The sequence below is a fragment of the Ipomoea nil genome, unplaced genomic scaffold, assembly GCF_001879475.1.
Source record: "Ipomoea nil cultivar Tokyo-kokei standard unplaced genomic scaffold, Asagao_1.1 scaffold2781, whole genome shotgun sequence".
NCBI classification, from domain to species: Eukaryota; Viridiplantae; Streptophyta; class Magnoliopsida; order Solanales; family Convolvulaceae; genus Ipomoea; species Ipomoea nil.
In genome coordinates, this window is record NW_017619209.1 from 202,143 (window position 1) to 221,997 (window position 19,855).

The 19,855-nt window shown below is 40.3% G+C and overlaps 1 protein-coding gene and 1 long non-coding RNA gene across 3 annotated transcripts; both read left to right on the plus strand.

Annotated features, from left to right (window-relative positions):
* The first annotated feature begins 8,859 nt into the window (after positions 1–8,859).
* Positions 8,860–13,089, plus strand: LOC109157423 (RNA-binding protein 48-like). Of its 2 annotated transcripts, XM_019305331.1 has the most exons (9): positions 8,860–8,961; positions 9,049–9,132; positions 10,047–10,127; positions 11,003–11,142; positions 11,518–11,632; positions 11,723–11,792; positions 11,948–12,010; positions 12,093–12,216; positions 12,889–13,089. In XM_019305331.1, exons 1-8 carry the CDS (start codon positions 8,900–8,902, stop codon positions 12,165–12,167), a joined length of 690 nt encoding a protein of 229 aa, XP_019160876.1. In that variant the 5' UTR covers positions 8,860–8,899; the 3' UTR covers positions 12,168–12,216; positions 12,889–13,089. The 2 variants fall into 2 exon arrangements, with proteins under 2 accessions (XP_019160876.1, XP_019160875.1); XM_019305330.1 differs by lacking the exon at positions 12,889–13,089 and having other exon boundaries at positions 12,093–12,506.
* Positions 13,090–15,731: 2,642 nt separating this feature from the next.
* Positions 15,732–16,848, plus strand: LOC109157447. Its single transcript, XR_002050233.1, has 3 exons — positions 15,732–15,742; positions 16,325–16,327; positions 16,765–16,848. It is a non-coding gene; the product is annotated as an uncharacterized LOC109157447 (long non-coding RNA).
* The last annotated feature ends 3,007 nt before the right edge of the window (positions 16,849–19,855 follow it).

The following is a 19,855-nucleotide window of genomic DNA, read 5'->3' on the forward strand; positions in this document are numbered from 1 at the left end:
TTATTATATAAGTTTTAAAAGTCTTGAAAATCTGGGGTGTTACAGTTGGTATCAGAGCCTAAGTTTGACCCTAGGATAAGACTCTTAAAACCGGACTTTAGGACATTAGGCTTGAACTCTAGGTATTTAGGAACATAGGACGCGGGAATTTTAGGACGCGCGGTGAGATTGTGAAACCTACACATAAGCCCCCTCACTTTATTCCTTCCTTGTCTAAAGAAAACCTTCCTCCGCTTATCACGTCAAAGAAAGACGTCAAGCTCTAATTTAATGTTCTTATAAAACATTGACTCAGAAAAACGATAGCATGGCACCCAACAGAAGACAATCGAGGACTCCGGAACCCACTACACACGACCCCCTGACCCAAACACTACAACAACTAACGCAAGTTGCCCAGGCACTAAGCGACGTAGCTCTTCGCAACCACAGGCCCCCGCCTCCTCCATCAAACACGAACTCAGACGTCGCCCGACAAGTTTCAAACCATCGACCGCCCACGTTCTCAGGAGAAGAGGACCCCGTGATCCTGGAGGAATGGATCCGGACCCTCGACAAGATTCTCGGGTTAGTAGAATGCCCAGAATAACGTCGCGTAGAGATAGCCTCGTTCTACTTCGGGCACGAGGCCGATCTTTGGTGGATCCACGAGGGTCCCACTTACCAACAAGAACCGGGGTTCAACTGGGAAAACCTCAAAACACGACTACGAGAACGATTCTACCCAACACACGTGAAAGCATCCATGTACGAAGAGTTCCTCCATCTGAAACATGGGACAGTCACCGTCATGGAATACCACAAGCGATTCCTCGAACTGGCGCGCTTCGCACCAGAGCTAGTCCCCACCGAAGTAACCAAGATAGAAAGATTCGTCTCGGGCCTCAACTTCGAAGCCCGAAAAGCACTAGTGGTAAGCCGACCTCAGACTCTCAACGAGGCTTACTCCAGTGCCGCCAATCTCTATCGAATCCAACTACTCCAGCGCGGGGTTCAGGAACAGATACGAAAAAGGAATACCGGAGGGGGAGCACCACCGGTAAAAAGGACAAGGAACAACACCAACACAAGACCAAGCAACCTGACCAACCAAAGACCGTCCCTAGGGAACAATGAAGCAAACCCAAGGAGCTTCCCTTGCCCAAAATGCAACAAAAGCCATAGAGGGAAAGATTGCATGGGCAATCCCTGGCGATGCTTCAACTGCGGAGAAGAAGGGCACAAGGCCTTCCAGTGCGTTCAACCCCAAAGACCACGCCCCACCACCACAGGTCAACACGGAGGCACCACCCACCAAGGGAACTACGGCGCTCCCGGGAAAATATTTGTCATGAGCCGCACTCAAGCCGACCTCGGGAACGAGAGCAACCTCGAGGAGGGGAACCTAACCCCAGAAGACGAGGATCACACAAACCTCGCAGGAGAAAGTCAAGAAGATGAATTCTGTCTAGGATAAACCGGCAATTCCTTGTAATCACCTTCATAGTAAAACTACTTATTTAGCGATTACTTCGGAATTTTATAAATAAAAGATTCGATTAAAATTCGATCCTGCTTATAAAGACGAAACCACAAACTATATAACAAGCCAAGCCTCCCATCACTAGAAGGCAAAAGAGGGAAAAAGACAGGGACCACACCATCAAGAAAAGCCTAGTGTTGCCAATAGGAATTGAACCCTTGACCTCCCATACACAAGACTAAGGTCTTGACCACTAGGCTAAGAGTGTTTCTTAAAACCTCAAGAGAACACTTTCTTCTTAAAAAGCCCTACAAGTCCCTAAACCCACAAAAATCCCCAAATCAAAAACCCTTCTTCTTCCTCTTCTTCCTCTTCCACACCCTCTCTCTCTCCCCACTTCTCCCTCTCACCCCCGCCGACCCAACAACACCCAGCAACCACCACCCACCCGTCCCCGTCACCGGCCGAACCACCGCCGGCCGTCCAAGCAACGCACCACCGCACACCACCGGCGCTACCCGGAGGCAACCCGCGACGCCGTCACCGTCCGCCACCCACCCGGACGAACCCCGCTGCCACACGCCTCGCCATTGCCAGTTCCACCCAAAACCACCACCACCGCGCAGAGCCACCGCCGAAGCCGAGCCCGCCGCCGCCGCGTCGCCAGAAACCCGCACCACCTCTTCGCCAGAGAACTCGCCGGAGACTCGCCGGAAAACGCCGTCTAGCCGAAAACCGAGATGCCAAAGAAGCCCCTTGGAACCCGTACCCCGGAATGGAGCAACGCCGATTATACCGTAATCGGAGGTAAAGCCCTTGAACCCGACCAATTTTCTCCGGAATTGGTTGATATGCTTAATCACCAAGGGCTTTTGGATACGTATCTCGCCATGAAGGGGGATACGTACCCCGAATTGGTGAAAGAATTCTATCAACATCTTGTAGCCACCAAACGGGGTGATAAGCTAGAAATCACCACCAAGGTCCGCGGCAAGGAAATCATACTCTCCGAAGGCCGTTTGGCCAAGCTTTTGAAATTGACCACCACAGGTGTGTCAAGCTATGACCGAAAGGGGTGGATTGATACCCAAAACACGGGGTACAAAGACTACCTCGGGTACCTACTCGGGAAAGAGGAAGGATTCACCTCGGCCACACGACCGAATAGAAAGTGGCTATCGGCGGAACAAAAGATATTGGTTATGATTGTAACCGATAGCCTCCTGCCCACGAACAATAAAAGCAAGGACGTGGGGAGTTTAGAGTGCACCTTTGCCTACTTCTTGAAACGCAAAATCAAGTTCAACCTGCTGGCCCTCATGCTAAAACACATGGAGTTTTGCAAATCAAGCAACCGGCTTAGCCTACCCTACGGGATGATCCTAAGTTGGATCATGGAGAAAAAGGGGGTGGACCTAAGCCACACCGAGGTCAAGACCGCAAATGGCATGGTCTTTAACGCCCAGAACCTACGCCGCAATGATATCTACTACACCGAGGGAGGACATTACCTCACCCTCGAAGAAATTTGCCAAAAACCCGAGGATGAACGAAGAGAATTGGTCGACCAATTAGACATTTCCAACAAGAAGCTCAAACGAGCAATGCAAGATTGCGGAATCCTGGAGGGAAATGAGGACCAGGAGGAGGATGACGAACCCAACCCGTCGGTGCAACCATGATCAGGAGGGAACCCAAGGGAGCAAAACGAGGGCTCAATCAATGAACGCATACTCGCACAGCTCAACCGGCAAAACCAAATAATGGAGGAAGGGTTCTCATCCTTGATCCGTACGACACGCGCACTAGATCAGAGGGTGGCAGCAATCGAGGCCACCTTGGGCACTCGCAGGGCGTCCAGCTCAAGAGCAGGAGACCAAGGTAGACCCAAAACCTTTCTATCACAACACCACCAGAAATCCAGTCTACCCCAGCTAAGGCAAAACGTGGGGCCACATTCCTAACCGGGAGGCCAAGATGCGGAATGCCTAGGGGGTGAAAGAATGGATTAACGCACAGGGCTTCGGGGGCGAAGCCCCTCGTAAGGGGGGGAGAGTGTAACACCCCGTGTTATGATCTCTAAAACCAATTAATCACTTAACTAATTACCCAAAAGAATGAATTAAATCACAATAATTAAATTAGGAAAGGTCCACCATAGTCCATGGGCCCTTATCCCTAAACCCAATCCTTAGTTCCAAAAGGAATAGAATTAGCAAGCCTATAATATTAGTTCCTAATTAGGACTCCTAAATATATAAATAGGGGACTTAAGAGGCACCTAGAACCCCCCCCCCCCCCCCACAACAATAAACGACTCACCACCCCAAAGAGCTCCAAGAATTCCCTTAGAAGAAATCAAGAAAGCAAGAAAGCTTAAAGAAAGACCCTTCATAGCCAAGGAATTAATTAAGGCTAAGAGGTAACCCATGTCTCAACAAAACCTATTTTCATAGCTATGATTTCCCCCGTAGGATTTCCCCATATTATTGTGTATTGATGATTTGTGATATTATTATTGATGATTGATGGGATAATTCCATGGGTGATCTTGATATTGAGAGATTCTTGATAATTATGGTATTCTTGATGATTATGTGGAGTTCTTGATGTTTATATGTCGTTCTTGATAATTGTATGGCATTCTTGATGCTTATGTGATATTCTTACCGAATCTTGTAATTAGAAGACGAATCGTATTCTTGTTGGTATAAAAGTGATTAGAACCCTAGGTTGTATCGTATGATATTATTCTTGGTGTATCGGATGGGAAATCGCATGTTTGGGTGTCGATTATGTTTAGAAAAGCATGATAGGTTATGTGCCGTACGTTTATCGTATTTGATCCGTTAATTGTCTACGTGTTGATCGTTAATTGCGTTGTAAAGTGACTAAGCATGGTTTCGGGTTCCACAATGGTTCCCGGGGCGTTTTGTGTATAAAGAGTCAGTGGGGGGTAGGTGGGGGGGTAGGGGACCCGCCACCTACCCGCGGCCAGAAGGGACGTCTCCGGCAGCGGGCAGCTGCCCGCCGGCGACCCGCTGCCCAGAACAGTGCTTACCGGCGGGCGCTGGAAATCTCCCCCATTCGGGACCCCGGCTTCCCCGTTTGATGTTTCCCTGATCCCCGTGGTGTCCCAACGGACTCCGTTCATCGTGCCGTGTCTAGTTTGATGTTTCGGGTACCGTTCGTAGGTTTATGAGTCTTATATATTGCATGCTAGTTGAATTGGTATCCCGTTGACCTAGGTGGAAGAAGTATGAACCCCTTAGGACCATTCTTAGTATGTGAAGGATCACGCATAGGTTTTGTTATACGCTTTCTCCCCTTCCCAATGTGTTAATGTGGGTTGCATGTGCTTGCTATGTGTTATGTGTGCATGACACCCCAATTCGGTTGCGATCGGATTGGTTATTCCTGAGCTGCGGTTCAGAAGCTGGCTGCGGTCAGAATTACACTCTTGGGTTGCGGTCCACCGTTTGGTTGCGATCAAACGTTTCTACATGAGCTGCGGTTCATATTTCCTGGCTGCGGTCAGATGACATTCTCTTGGGCCGCGGTCCACTGTTTGGTTGCGATCAAACATTATGATGAGCTGCGGTTCATCGGTCGGTTGCGATCGACCCCTCCGTGTTGCGTTACGGGGCAGGGTGCTGCGGGGCCGTGTCAGAGCTATATGCGCTGACCCTCATGTATGGGCATGCGATTGGTCCTGTGGCGCCAACAAAGTGTGCTATGTGATGAGATATGGATGAGTTGTGATTATGAGTATCTTGGGGGATGTGACTAGGGGATTTACACTGGGAATCGCATGTGTTGGGTTATGATCATTAATTATGCTTATCTTTACTTGTCTTGCCTGTTTGTAACTATATATGTTGGTTTAACTGCTGTCTGTGTTTAACCCTATCTGATGAGTCTATCCCTATTTTGAAAGCTAGAGTTCGTAGGATGTATCCTCATGATCAAAATGGTTTTCGTATATCTATATATATCTACATGTATTGTATTTCAACGCGTTGGAGTGGGTTACCAGCATCTCTCGCTGAACAGATATATTTGGCTTTCAGGCACAGATGAGTAGATCACTGGAGCGCGCTAAAAGCTTGGGGCATAGCTTAGATAGTTTTCCCTTTCGGCCTGCGTGCCGTGATTTAGCATTGACACTGTTTGTGATTTTAGAATTTAGCCTGTGCACCCGAGTTCTCTAGCTCGGGTGTGGCATAACACCCCGTACTCTTTGTATCGTATTTTGGGATTTAATGAGATTCTACCTTTATTATATAAGTTTTAAAAGTCTTGAAAATCTGGGGTGTTACAACTGCCCTTGGACTAAAAAGTTCTATAGTGGATACCCAACCTAGCTGGCACCTAGGTTCAATGGGACAACTAAATTATGGAACGGAGCGCATCACTGTGGGGGTCTCGGACTCCCTACCACTCCTCGTTAAAACAGTGACTCCCGCAAGAGGCTAGCATGTTAATGCTTTAATGATTCTTGAGTATGCGAGATACTCGAGAAAGAATCACCTATGTTAGAGAGAAGTGAGGGTCGCTTCAAAGGAGAATTGTTGGGCACAATTCTTTAGAAACTCTCGCAGAACCAGGAACGGTGACCCACGACCAAAACGGGCACACTCATGAGAGCAAGAGCATGGTTGGGAGATTCCTGTGTGAGATATGCCATCGTCTACACAAACGGCAGTCGGTTCAAAGACATCGCGTTCTACCGTACAGCCAGTAGAGTAAACATGTATTCACGAGGGAAGGTTCAAAGGGTATAGTGACTCCCTACCTATCCTATGCAGGGATCGACCGTTTGAACACAGTTGTTTCCTATTTCAAAATACCCCGAAAATCAATTTTCATTCATGTGGGGGATTGTTGGAAAAAATAGCTTAAAATGGCAAAAAATGGCATGTTAAGTGGCTATTTTGTGGTACAATTATCAGTGGGGTCCACTTCCGATTTGAGTCGGGTCAAAGTGGATTCGGATACTTCGTAGTGAGACGAAAAGATTGATATATTGTACGCTCAAAACGGATAATGGGTGAATGAGATATTGATTCTCAAAGTAGACCCATTTGAGTTGGAAAATGAAGGGAAAAAGTGAGCTTTTGTCCCACATTGCTTTGGAATGAAGATTTTCCCCCCTTATATACAAGAGCTCTTTTGAAGCTTGTAGAATTGTATAGCATAGAGGCTCTCTCGCGCGGAGGGGGGGGGTGCAAATCAAGTTTCAACTAGCAGAGATTGAAAAAGGCTTGATTCAAGCCCGAGCTCGTGTGCGCCGGCACCTGGGGGCACGAATGTCATCCGGAAATTGGCTGGTCTTGCGGGCTAAGAGAGCACGAGAGGTTGTGGTGCACCGAGAGGGCCGAAACTGGATGAGGTCGAAAGTTGAGACTGGGTGAGGTCGAAAGTTGAGACCGAACCCACTGGATGAGGTCGAAAGTTGAGACCGAACCCTGTACGCTAACGGTCTGGAACCCGAAAGTTCTGACTGTTGAGGGGATTGAATTCATCTGTTACGGAATTAATTGTCTGTTGGAAGGCAGCTTTAATGTCATTTTTAATTGCCATAATAAAGACTATTGGCTCCTTCAACCCTATATAAGAGAGGGTAGAGGCAGTAGAGTTTTACACACTGTGAGAACAGCAAGAACACTGCACGAAACATTGTTTTTCCAGCCTCAAAATTCTGCTTCTACTCCTCTTCTTAGCCATACTGTGTTCATAACCACATCTTGCTCGCCGGATTCTTTGTTTGAATGCTCAAACACTGAATCATAGCAAGTTTTATCCTGGGAAGCCTAGGCCACAACGCTCCTAGCATCTTTTGGGAGGTGGCAAATAAGGTTTTAAGGAAAGAGTGCTCACTCGACTGTTGCAAAAACCCAACACCAAACACTAGCCAAATTTCTTCATCTTTTCTTCCCTTCTTTCTAGAAAATAATAGTCAATTTTAATTTGATTATTATTTGTGTTTTCTACCAACGGTACCTACACATGACCCCAATTTTTATTTGAACGACCCTGAGTTCATACAGACGACAACAATTTGTATATTATCATATACATATGTTATTCTTTATTTTTTTTTTTTATAAATAAAATCAATGTTACAAAATATAATGTTAAAATATCTCATTGAGATCTTTTTAGTGATTAATATTAATATATTTGGAATCTTAGTTGCTTATTGATGGACTTGCAATATTAATAAAATGAACACTCTGCATTGTGAAGATAGACCTCCAATATTATCTTAATGAACATATTTTAGTTTCATCAGTATTATGGTATAGTTGCATTATTATTTTAAAGATCAACATTCAGCATTGTAAAAATGAACCACCAACACGGTAAAAATGAACATGCATCGTTATGTTAATGAAACTATTTAAGATCTATCATTATAATGTAGTTGCATTACAATTGTAAAAATTAAAAACGAACTTATAGTATTGTAAAAATAAATTTGTTGTGTTTGGTTAATGAACTTATTTAATGTTTATCAGTAGTATAATGATGTATTTGCATTAGTATTGTAAAACTGAAATTACAGTATTTTGAAAATGAATCAATAATATATTGAAAATAATTTAATAGAGTTTTTTGCACTTTTGGTCCCACAACTATAGTGTTACTAACAACTTTGATCCATGACTTTTAAGACTTGTAGAATTAGCCACGTCTATGACTTTCTTAACAAATTTAGTCCTTCCGGTGCATTTTTCGTTCTATTTTTGCCGAAAAATTTTACTCCATATTTTAACATGGGTAATATTGTCTTTTTTATCTCACAAACTAATGACATAAATAAATAAGTAAACACAGTCAGTGGTACGGTGATTGAAATTAAAAGTCACCCAATTCCACTTGTAGACTTTGAGCTTAATTGCAGTATTGTGAAATTTTAGGCTAAAAATTATTGAGAAATTGCAAGCTTAGCTAAAAAATTTTGGCATTTAGCGGGGAGGGTGAAACTGAAAGTGGAATTGGAATTGGGTGACTTTTAATTTCAATCACTGTACCACTGGCTGTGTTTAATTATTATTTATTTATATAATTTGTTTGTAAGATGGAAAAGACAATATTACCCATGCTAAAATAGGGAATAAAATTTCAGGCAAAAATTGAACGGAAAATGTACTGGAAGGATCAAATGTACTAAGAAAGTCATAGTCGTAGACTAATTCTACAAATTTTAAAAGTCATGGATCAAAATTGTTAGTGATACCATAGTCTTGGGATCAAAAGTGCAGAAAACTCTAACTTAATATAATCGTACGGTAATTAAAACATTAAAATAAAAATGTCAATATAATTATCATTTAAAATATCTTGATTAAAACTTTTTAATGATATAAATATATTTTTTGAGAAAATCAACAGCTCAAGCCTTTTCAGTGGTCCGTCCCCTCCGGCCAAGGTATGCCTCGATTCAGAGACGAGACTCCTGCAGTGCGCGTTTATACTGTTTGCGATGAATCGAAGTTCGTTTGTCTCTATGAAATTTTGTTTGATTAACCAATTTTCGGCCATTTTTTTATTTCACCCGAATGTGTTGGTATCTCTTGCAGATTTTTGATTGTGAGGAACGTTCCATCTCTGGGTTGTGGTGATGATCTCGCAAAATTGTTCACCACTTATGGAGAAGTTGAAGAGTACTGTATTCTTGCTTCAATATTCACTCTTTTATTTTTCTTTTCCTTTTTTTTAAAGCTCTCTTCGGGTAGCCTAAAACGCACTCTTGGATTTCTTATATATTGGGTTTCTGCCAAATTAAAATCCTTTTCATTTTATTCACCTTTTGTTTGTTGAAGGTTGGAATTTTGGAAGTCTAAGGGAGTTCCAGATTGTGGATTTATGGTTACTGCACTTGGAAAAATTTTGTCTTCAGATTAATATGTTATGCTATTATTACTATGCTTTTGATTTCATTGATGTTATTCTGTATACAAGTGATCTGTCTAATTGCTTAGAAGTTAAATTTTCCATTCTTTTTCTCTAATGGATTGTTTTGAGTTAATAACCAATTTAGTCCTTGGCTATAGTGGTTTTTCTCAATTTAGTGGACTTTTTGTGCTTAATTAGATCATTGACTTTGATGGTTTTATCCAATTGAGTCCTCTGTTAAGATAGCTTGGTAATTTCACCTCTATTAATACCCTATTTGATCATTGACTATAGTAGTTTTAGCCAAATTAGTTTTCGACTATAGTGGTTTTTCTTGATTTAGTCATTGATTCTAACAGCCGAGGACTCAATTGGGTAAAACCATCGAAGTGGAGGACCTAATTAAGCACAAAAAGTCGTTTAGGACTAAATCGAGAAAAACCTCTATAGTCGAGGACTAAATTGGGTATTAACTCGGATTGTTTTCTTTTCTCTGGCATAGTCTAAAGACTGAATCATAGACCTCAAGCAGCTTCTTTTCCCCTCCATATGCTTTTCCCTGATTGGTGCAACTCTAATTGGAGTTGTTATCTTTTGAACACTATTTATAATGCTAATCTTTTGGTATTATTTTTGTACTGAGTAGAATTGTTTTTCTTGTTTTTTCTATTGTTTTGCTCAGATGTAAACCCATGGATGCCGAAGACTGTGAACCATTTACTGATGTCTACTGGATCAAGTTCCAAAGGGTAGACAATGCCAGGTGACATTAGCTTTCTATGTTTTTACTGCCTAGGTTTTGTGTGTTTTAAAACTGAATTTTGAAGAACCCAAGAAACTTGCAAAATGGAAAAATGGTGAAAAGTGCCTTGGTTATGTACTTCATATATCAATGGAATCTGTTAGTTTAGAAAATGACAGTATTTTCTTATATTATATTTAGATTCGTTGTTGTTCAAGGAGATGTAACCATTTAGAGACTTTGCGTTCCTTACAGAAATGGAGGGTTATGCTTTGGGAAACGGCTAAAGAAAAGAAAAATTAAATGAGGTTATCTTAGCCTTTGCACCCAGTAAATATATGCTATGGTATCCTAATGCATAGTATACATTATTTGGTATGGAAAGCATGGGATACGGAATAAACTGTCAAGGTCTTGAAGATAAGGGACTGTTGTTATGCATTTATATTGATTTTTGAGGGTTTTTTCGCGACCTTTGACACTAGAAATACTTTCTTTCTTCGTTTGTGAGGAAGTTAGGATATTGGATAGAAAACTATTGAGTATATTTTAACTTTAAAAATCAAGGAAAAAAAATCACTGGCTACTCTATTTTGATTTGGGTCTTCTCATTAATATGTCACCATTTGTATCAGGTACAAGTAAGAGTTTAATGCATAATTAGAAGTTTAGTTTATGCGAAATCAGAATAAATACCATTTATATGAACAAGAATATAGCATTACCTTAATAAAAGGGCACAATTACACACTTCAGTACTGTATAACTGTATCTTCTGTGTGATTGGTTGTCCTTGGTGATTGTACATGTAGCATCTAAATAGTGAATATAGCGATATGCCATCTTGGCATGTATATGGTGTGCGGCTTGAGAAATATAAATGTTTTTCGATATAGGTTTGCCAAGAGGAAATTGGATGAGTTTGTATTCCTCGGGAACAGGCTCCAGGTCTCTTATGCACCTCAATATGAGAGCCTATCTGATACAAAGGAGAAGTTAGAGGGGAGGAGAAGGGAAGTTCAAACACGAGTAAACTGTATGTCATTGACTTGCTGACTTGCAAGGTTGCAGAAGGCACTAGGCACTAGTTGGCGCCTAGCGCCTAGAGTGCCTAGATGGCTGAGTAATAATAATAGGCTCTAGCCGCTCTACACAATCCACAGGCCCGAGAGTTGCCCAGTCGTCCAAAGTTTCCAGCTGTCCAGTCTCCACAACCACACTCCTAGTTGTTGCCGTCGCCACAGCCTTCTAGCCTGGAGGTTTGCGACTCGGCCGAGTTGAGTGCCTAGTTGGCCGACTGACTAAAAGGCGCCTAGGCCAAATTTTTACAACACTATTGGCTTGTACTTTGTATTGGTTGCTTGTTCTTTCCCTTCTGTCCCGAGGCCTGATGCTACTTACAATGTTTCAGCTCAAAGATCCAAAAGTTCTGCAATCCCGGGGCCGGGGCCTGATGCTGCCAGCAAATCTATAATCACTTCAACCTCTTCACATATAACTTCTAAACCATTAGAAATTAATCAAAGGTAATTTTCTTTGCAAGATGATGTGGATAGAATGATAGATTTTTCATAGGAACTATGTACTAAGACATAAAATTGATGTGTTTTCTTTAGTCAGTTCATGGAGCCACAGGAGACCGCTAATAATAGAGATTCCTCTATGACTATAGTATCATCTAACAAGGTTAGCTATAAATGAATATCATGAAATGAAATTCCTTGCATTGTTTTTGGTAACATTTGCAAGAGAAATTTATGTTCTAAAACATTTTCCTCTTTTTACCATTCTAGTTTTTCTTGACTGACAATAGGGTTTTTTCTCGTTCTGTTCAATCACAGGAATATTTTTCATCAGAATCTATGAATCAAACTGTTCGGTTGGTTAGGGAAAAACTAAATAAGGTAAATGAGAATTTTACTGTTACTTGATTTAGAGGTTGAAATGGACTTCATTGAGGCATATTAATTTGTCCATTTTCCTTAGATACAATCCAGTGCAGAACATTCAGAAGCCGGAGCTTCCAAGAAAGTGCGAGTGGACAATAGGAGGAGAATTTGACAAGTTTCTGACAAGTGATGAGAAAAGAAGTTGCTGTTGTTAATACAAGGTTTCATGTCTTCCATCTATCTCTATACTAAAATTGCTATGCTAGGTTAATTGATTTACGTATAGGGGTGTTAATGAACAGAGCTTTAGATAGACTACTCGTGTTTGTATTTGGTAAGCGTTCGTTTACCTTCGCTTATTAAGGTAAACGAATATAAATGAACAAATTTTAGAGCTCGTTTAATAAACGAATAGAATATGAACATTTGTATGCTTGTTTGCTAAGAGCTCGTGAATGCATTTGTTAGTGTTCATTTAATAATATTCATGGACATGCTTGTTTAGTGTTCATTTAAGACTGTTCATGAACAAACTCATTTAAGTGCAATTTAGTATTATTATTTTTTTTTTTTTTAAACTTCAAGATACTACTTTAGTTTAGCCTAATTTTGTATAGTCGTTATGTTAATGTGTACATGTATTTGTTTGTTTAACATTCGTGAACATGTTCGCTAATGTTAAGGGAACATGTCTGTAAATGTGTTCGCGAGCGTTAACGGACGCTTAACAAACGAATATGAACACTTTAAAAACTTAACAACCGAAGAGGTTGTTCGTGTTCGGTCTGTTAACAACCCTGTTTACGTAGCACTCCATCTTATTGGCATTGGCTTGATAGTCTACTAACTTTATGGGCTTCAATATGGCTTACATGTTTATGTTAATACTGCAGCATGGTATAACATGTTACAAGAAATCATTGGACTTTGGTCATCCTATCTAATACTGTGGTTGCCATGAAAGATATTTGCTTTGCAAATCCCTCAAGGAGGGAGAGGGCATTGGGAAAATTGAAAGTACACTTAGCTTGTCATCTATATCTTGTGAATGAATGAAATATGTACAATCAATCAGGCATTTTCCAGTTTATTATGGATGAATATAGATGCCAAAAGAGTTAATTCCAGCAATGGTCCCCGAGTATGTTGATTTTCCACATTTAGTCCCCGTCTTTTAATTTGGACAATATAACCACCCGACTATTAAATTTTTTCCAATTGAGGTCCTTCCGTCAATTGTTGGTTAAATGACCGTCAATTCCAGGGGCAAATGGGTACTTTTACTTACTCAGCGTATAATGACGGAAATACGCGTATTATTTGTTGTTCTACGTACATTGGCCACCGTCACTCCGCACCACACACAACGGAAACTGGCATCTTCCGGCTGCCGTGTCTGGATCGAGCTCCCCAAAACGCAGCAGCTAGTTCCAGTTCCCAGGATGCTAATGCCTATGACCATATCTCTGCTAACAAGCCGGCGGTGAGGGATGTGATCTCCGATTTCTCCAGCTCCAGTCGAGTAATTATAGGTGTTGTTGTGGATATGTTCAGTACAAGTATGATTGATGTTGTCGATGAGTTTGGACTTCCCAGCTAGGTGATTTATACCTCCGGCGCTGACTTTCTTGGCCTCAAGTTTTACGCCCAAACGCTCAGAGATGATCACGGCCGGGACATTGCTGACTACCGAGGCTCGGAAGCGAAGCTGTAGGTTTCGAGTTTCGCGCGCCCTGTACCGGCTAAGGTCTTGCCTACTCCCGTCCTGGACAAATATGGCCTTTTGGTGCAACACTGAGCTCGAATAGTCCAACTACCATGGCCACCTGATTCTGACGGATTCATAACACAATTTTCAACAATTCGAATATTCACATGGGGTGTATCTATGTTCGCTGTTGCAGTGGCGCCTTGTGAAGAAGATGGCGCGTCGATGCCTTTGTAGGCTCTGGTGGCGCGCGGTTTTGTTACCATTGTCGCTGTTTTTGGCAGTGGCTACTATTGTAGTGGTCGGAGTTTTCGGGGTGGGTCCGTCGGTTAACCAGCTCTGGTTGAAAACCATTTCCGTCGTCGAATTTTTAGAAACTGGTCGCAAATTCCCGGCGCCAGAGGTTAGTGCACACCTCGAGGGCTCGCCGGAGTGCCACCATGCTGATAATTTTTCTAGCCCAGAAGCTCCGTCGGTGAAACCCGTGCAGATTCAATCAGAAGATGTATTGGGGCCTTATCATGATTGGGAGCTTTTCGCCGCTGATTACGAAGAAATGATCAAAACCTTAAAGATTTTCGTGTATCCAGACGTGTATTTTAGCAAATCTTCACCTTTAGCCCAGCGTGTTTCTTCCCCACCCAGACCCTTCAAAGCAAGGGAATTACTTCAGCGAGCACATGTTCAAGGTGGCGCTTCTCCGGAGCTCGATCCAGACGCGGCAGCCGGAAGATGCGCAGTTTCCGTTGTGTGTGGTGCGGAGTGACGGTAGCCAATGTACGTAGAGCAACAAATAATACGCGTATTTCTGTCATTATACGCTGAGTAAGTAAAAGTACCCATTTGCCCCTGGAGTTGACGGTCACTTAACCAACAATTGACGGAAGGACCTCAATAGGAAAAAATTTAATAGTTGGGTGGTTATTTTGTCCAAATTAAAAGACGGGGACTAAAAGTGGAAAATCAACATACTCGGAGGACCATTGCTGGAATTAACTCATGCCAAAATTTCAACTTATGTTTAGTCTCTGTCCAAGTCCCAAAGGGGCAAATAGGTTCTATCTTACTACTCTTTTTCTTTTTTAATAATAATTATACTTTGGATGTTTGTCACATTTGTTTATTTATTTTAATTTAATTAAATTTTTAGTTGTATTAAGTATAGTATGATACTCTGTGTGTGTCTCTCTCTCTATATAGATATATATTATGTTGTAATTTTTAAATAATTTGTGTGCAAACTCAAGAAATTAGAGTAATATTATATTGATCATTTTCTTGGATTTGAAATTATAATTGTTATAAAATATAAATGTTTGATATTAAATTGTTAAATTTTAAAGGTTTTAATATAATTGCGTATAATTGTCAGAAAGTTATAAAAGTTTGATTTTTTTTTTTTTCGCAAAGTTTTAAAATTTTGGATATAATTGTCACAAAGAACAAAGGTTTGAGTTATTATTGGCAAATAAGCCAATTTAAAAATATATTCAATTTATTAAATATATGTAATATGTTCTGAACATATATATATATATATATATATACACACATACACACACGAAATTCTACATAATCACCATTTTTATTTAAATAAAATTACATGTCAGCAGTGTGGCAACTCGGGGGTAACTTGCAAAAAAAGTTAATCGACAAATTTTTAGAGGTAAATGTGTTCAATTACATTATGTTTTAGTTGATTGGGGAAATTGAACACTTCGAAGTAGATGAATGGACCTCTTTGTAGGCCTGAGCATCGGTCAGATACGAACGGATCGGATTTCCAATCTGTCCATTCGATCGGATTTCGGATTTCATGTTTACCCCCCAATCCGTTAATTTTTATGGACAGATCCTATCGGATTTCATAGGTTCGGATTTCGGTTATCCGTTGTCGGATTTCGGATGATAATCGGATATAATAAATTAATATAAAAAAATTCTAAAATAGATAAATAAGTCATAATAGCAATAAATTAAAGGCATAATGAGTTTCATTACCATAGCATAGCAAAACATACAAGTATACAACTATAAAAGTTTCAAACTAAGTTAATAATTACAAATTTTCAATGATTATACAAAAAATCATGCTTAAGACTTAAGTGTTTAACTTGAACAAAATACATTAAGCACTTAAGTTGTTAAGCAGTAAGTCATAGACTTGAACATCACTCAGCATTCAGCAAAATCAGACTATGAATAGTCGGCAAAATCAACACTAATCTAGATATGTAGTAATCTATTCTTCTTCCTGCTAGTATTCAAACTTAAAACGATATTAGTGTTTAGAGTTTAGAGAATAGACTATTAGACATTTAGACTAACAATACTAGGCAATTATTCAGTAGGCTAAGTGACTCAGAGTGCAATTTTCCATATCAAGTAAGAATGTGGGCACATTGCTCAGAATGTGTTATATTAGCACATTGACAACATACCAACTCCATTCCATTTATTCAGACAAAAGTGGAAGCTTCATCATAGCCACCAAATAAAACAAATACATTCAAACTGAAAACAGAGTAAGGAAGAGTTATACCAGAATTCCAGACTCCAGAGAAATGGGCAAATTGGGCTCGGGCTCAACTCATCTAATGGAAGCAACAATTCAATAACAGAAAGTTGCCAAGCCACTTAGAGGCTAAACACCACTTGCAACAACATAAGTACATAACAGAATATCAAACAGATTAAAGAAATGAACACATTGTAAACAAATATTAAAAACATTACAGTGATTGTAGGCAACATTGATGGTATAGTAGATGAAGCTCCAGTGGGCAATTCTGCAAAAGTGAAAAACAGAATAAGTAAGTAGGAAGGTGATAAGGAAATAAAGAATAAAAAAAGTAACTAAGAAAGTGATAAGTTTTACCTTTCTCTTATCTTTCAACATCCTCCAGGTTCTCCTCAACTTGGATTGGCTGATTAGGTGCCCTCAACCAATCTTGAGTACATATTAGTGCTTCCACTATTTTAGGAGTCAAGGAACTTCTAAATGGATCAAGTACTCTTCCAGATGTACTAAAACAGCTCTCAGATGCAATTGTGGAGATAGGAACTGCAAGCACATCTCTAGCCATTTTGGAGAGAATAGGAAATCTCTCACTATGGCTCTTCCACCACTTTAACACATCAAAAGCAACATATTCATCATCCTCCACAAGACTTTCACTTAAGTACACTTGCAGCTCAGTTTGCTTACTGCTTCCACTACTTTCCAATCTTTTTTTTTTTTTTTTTTAAATTGACTCTTCAAAGATGACTGAGGCCTACGAACTGTACAAGTAGTAGCCTGGTTAGTCTCAGACTGGACTGCTTGAGTAGAGGATGCAGTCTGGGTAGAACTGACAGAGTATGTAGCTGCATAATCATCATACAAAGCAGCCATTGCAGATTGGACCTTGGTAAAACAAGCTTTGCCTTTCACTTCTCCATACAACTGGGCAAACTGATGAGGCATGTACTCCTCCTTATCTCTGGGGTCCAGAATATTGGCAAAAAAAAAATGATAGAGTTCATTTTTTCTGGATCCCCCCAATATTTGTCAAACGTGTTCCTCATTCGTGTCCCCATTGCCTAAAACAGGAAAAAAAAAAAAAAAAAAAAAAAAAAAAAACAAAAGTTATAAGTTTACAGCAATTACAAAAATTAATAAAGCAAACAAATTTAAAGATAAATGAGAATACCTTTTCAGTCCCATGATCAGAGTTCACCATAGCTTCAAGCATGCAACTGAGATCAAAGATCTCAGAGAAGAATGTGTTGGATGTGACATAAAGTGAACCAGAGATCCTCACTGTCATATAATAAAATGCTTTCAACAGCTTCACTAAGCTTTCCACAGAACATCAATCCAAGAAGGTAGGAGCACTCCCCAAGTCAGCATAATAAGAGGGATCATTTCTCTCATATGCATCAAACACTACTTGATATTGAACTGCAGTGTTGAGCATAATGTAGGTGCTGTTCCACCTTGTAGGGAGTGCACGATTGAAGCACATAATATATATATATATATATATATATATATATATATATATATATATATATATGTATGTATGTATGTATGTATGTATGTATGTATGTATGTATGTATGACATACATACATACATACATACATATATATATATATATATATATATATATATATATATATATATATATATGTGCAAGAAGTCTAGAGATTTGCAGAATCTTATAAAACATTATAGAACTCATATGATTGTTTACAATTTTAGAGAAGATTTTAAGGATAAAATCGTAGTCATACGATTAAGTAGATGTCCATCGTCCGTTGGGGAGGTAGATAAGTATAAATAATCTCATGGAGCTCATTTTGTAACGATGCAAGTGGTCCCAATTATTAGATTGAAGATGAAGGAGGATGCTTGGTGATGAAGGAGTCTAGAAAGAGGATGAACAAAAAAAATAAGAGAAGAAAAAACCGAAACTTCCTTGACAAGCACCAGAGAATCTATCTCTACGTGGTTAAAATCTCATCCTTTATATTAGTCCAGCTTAGAGCCTCCCTAGCCGCCATGGCTTCTGCTTCAAATGTGGCTTCTGCTTCAAATGGGCGACATAGGCCGTTCTTGTAGACTCCTTTTGTTGCCAGAAAATGCCCTTGATCATCGCGAAGCCACCAGCCGAGCCCCACCCTTCCTGAGCTTTCGTCGAGAGCAGCGTCCACATCAATCTTTATCAAGCTTTCATGTGGCCAAGTCCACACCTCTGGATACATGGGTTATTGGGGGAGAAAATTATTATCAATTAGTTTGCTTCCCTCCCTTCGGATATAAGTGGTTGGACTTCTCAACACATGATACACAGACGAAACTTTGTGATGCCAAATAAACTCATTCCTGGTTAACCCGAGTCTTTTAAAAAGTTGTCAACCAAACAATATATATGACCTTCATTCCATTCCTTATATCTAACCCCATACTAAACACACCTTAAGCTCTATCTGATCTAAGTTTTCTTGATCGGTGGGTATTATGGGAAACTTGGTAAAGGTAGAAGGGATCCATTATACTTTAGGTCAGTGTTGTAAAAATATCAGTCTAGACAACCACCTAGACATCGACTAAGTGAGCGGCCGCGCCGCCCCTAGGCCGAGGTGATTTTAGCTCTAGGCGGCTTTTAGTCGATCAGCACCTAGGCGCCTAATTTGGCAGCCTAGCCTAACTTGACCGACTCAGTGCCTAACTCGATAAGTCAGACAAGCGTTTTTTTTTTTTTAATTCCCTCTCACCTACTCAGTTGCTCCGCTTCAATATTGCTATAACCATGTACTCATCAGCTGCTCTCTTCAATATTCTTACAACCATGTACTCATCTAGCAATGTAGATTACGCAGTTGACTAGTTTACAGATTATAACAGTCAAATTAAACAGCTCACAACCCACCACCTTTTTTTCTTTTCTTTTAATAATTACTCAACCACCGCCCGTTCTAGGCGTTATGTGCCTGACTAGCACGCACTAGTACCTTCTGATACGCTCATCCTTTTGATACGCTCATCCATTAGAGGGATTAGTCATTGTGTCGGAGGATGGAAACCTAGATACATCCAAAAGGTTTTGATGGGCATGCATGCAACACTCAACTCATTCTTTTTAAAGTCATTAAATTAATTTCTCCTATATTTTGCTAAATACTGGCACGATGTGTGAGAGAGTAAAGTTCATGCAAACAATCAAGAGGTAGTCATTGATTGACTACTTCAACATGAAATGTGATTATATATACCTAGTAAATTCAATTCTCTAGCTAGATAGAATATCTCAAAGTCAAATTAAACTCACATGAAAACAAAAGTAAAAACTTTCCAACTTTTACTAAGTTTTAAAACTAAATTAATTACCAAACAAACTAAACACAAAATTATCATATATGATATTTACCCGGCAATAGCAACCTCCATTCGACACCTGCTGGCAATTACAGCAATTCTAGTTGCAGCTATAGCACATAAGATCAGTAACAACAGTAGTTCACGTCTCCAGAATTTCCTCCACAAATTTCTCACGCCTCTGATCTTCCAGATTAGATCGCATTCATTCGACTAGCAGCAGCGATTCCTTACGGCTGCAATCTCAATTTTTCAGTTTTTCTCCTAATCACTTCCCTCCTCTCTCATGG

What these genes read in the sequence shown, in the direction of transcription:
- LOC109157423 (XM_019305331.1), top strand. Translation starts at nt 8,900, where the DNA reads ATGCCTCGATTCAGAGACGAGACTCCTGCAGTGCGCGTTTATACTGTT. An exon ending in ACTTATGGAGAAGTTGAAGA is followed by an intron (nt 9,133 to 10,046) that starts GTACTGTATTCT and finishes TGTTTTGCTCAG; the next exon opens with ATGTAAACCCATGGATGCCG. An exon ending in CCATTAGAAATTAATCAAAG is followed by an intron (nt 11,633 to 11,722) that starts GTAATTTTCTTT and finishes TGTTTTCTTTAG; the next exon opens with TCAGTTCATGGAGCCACAGG.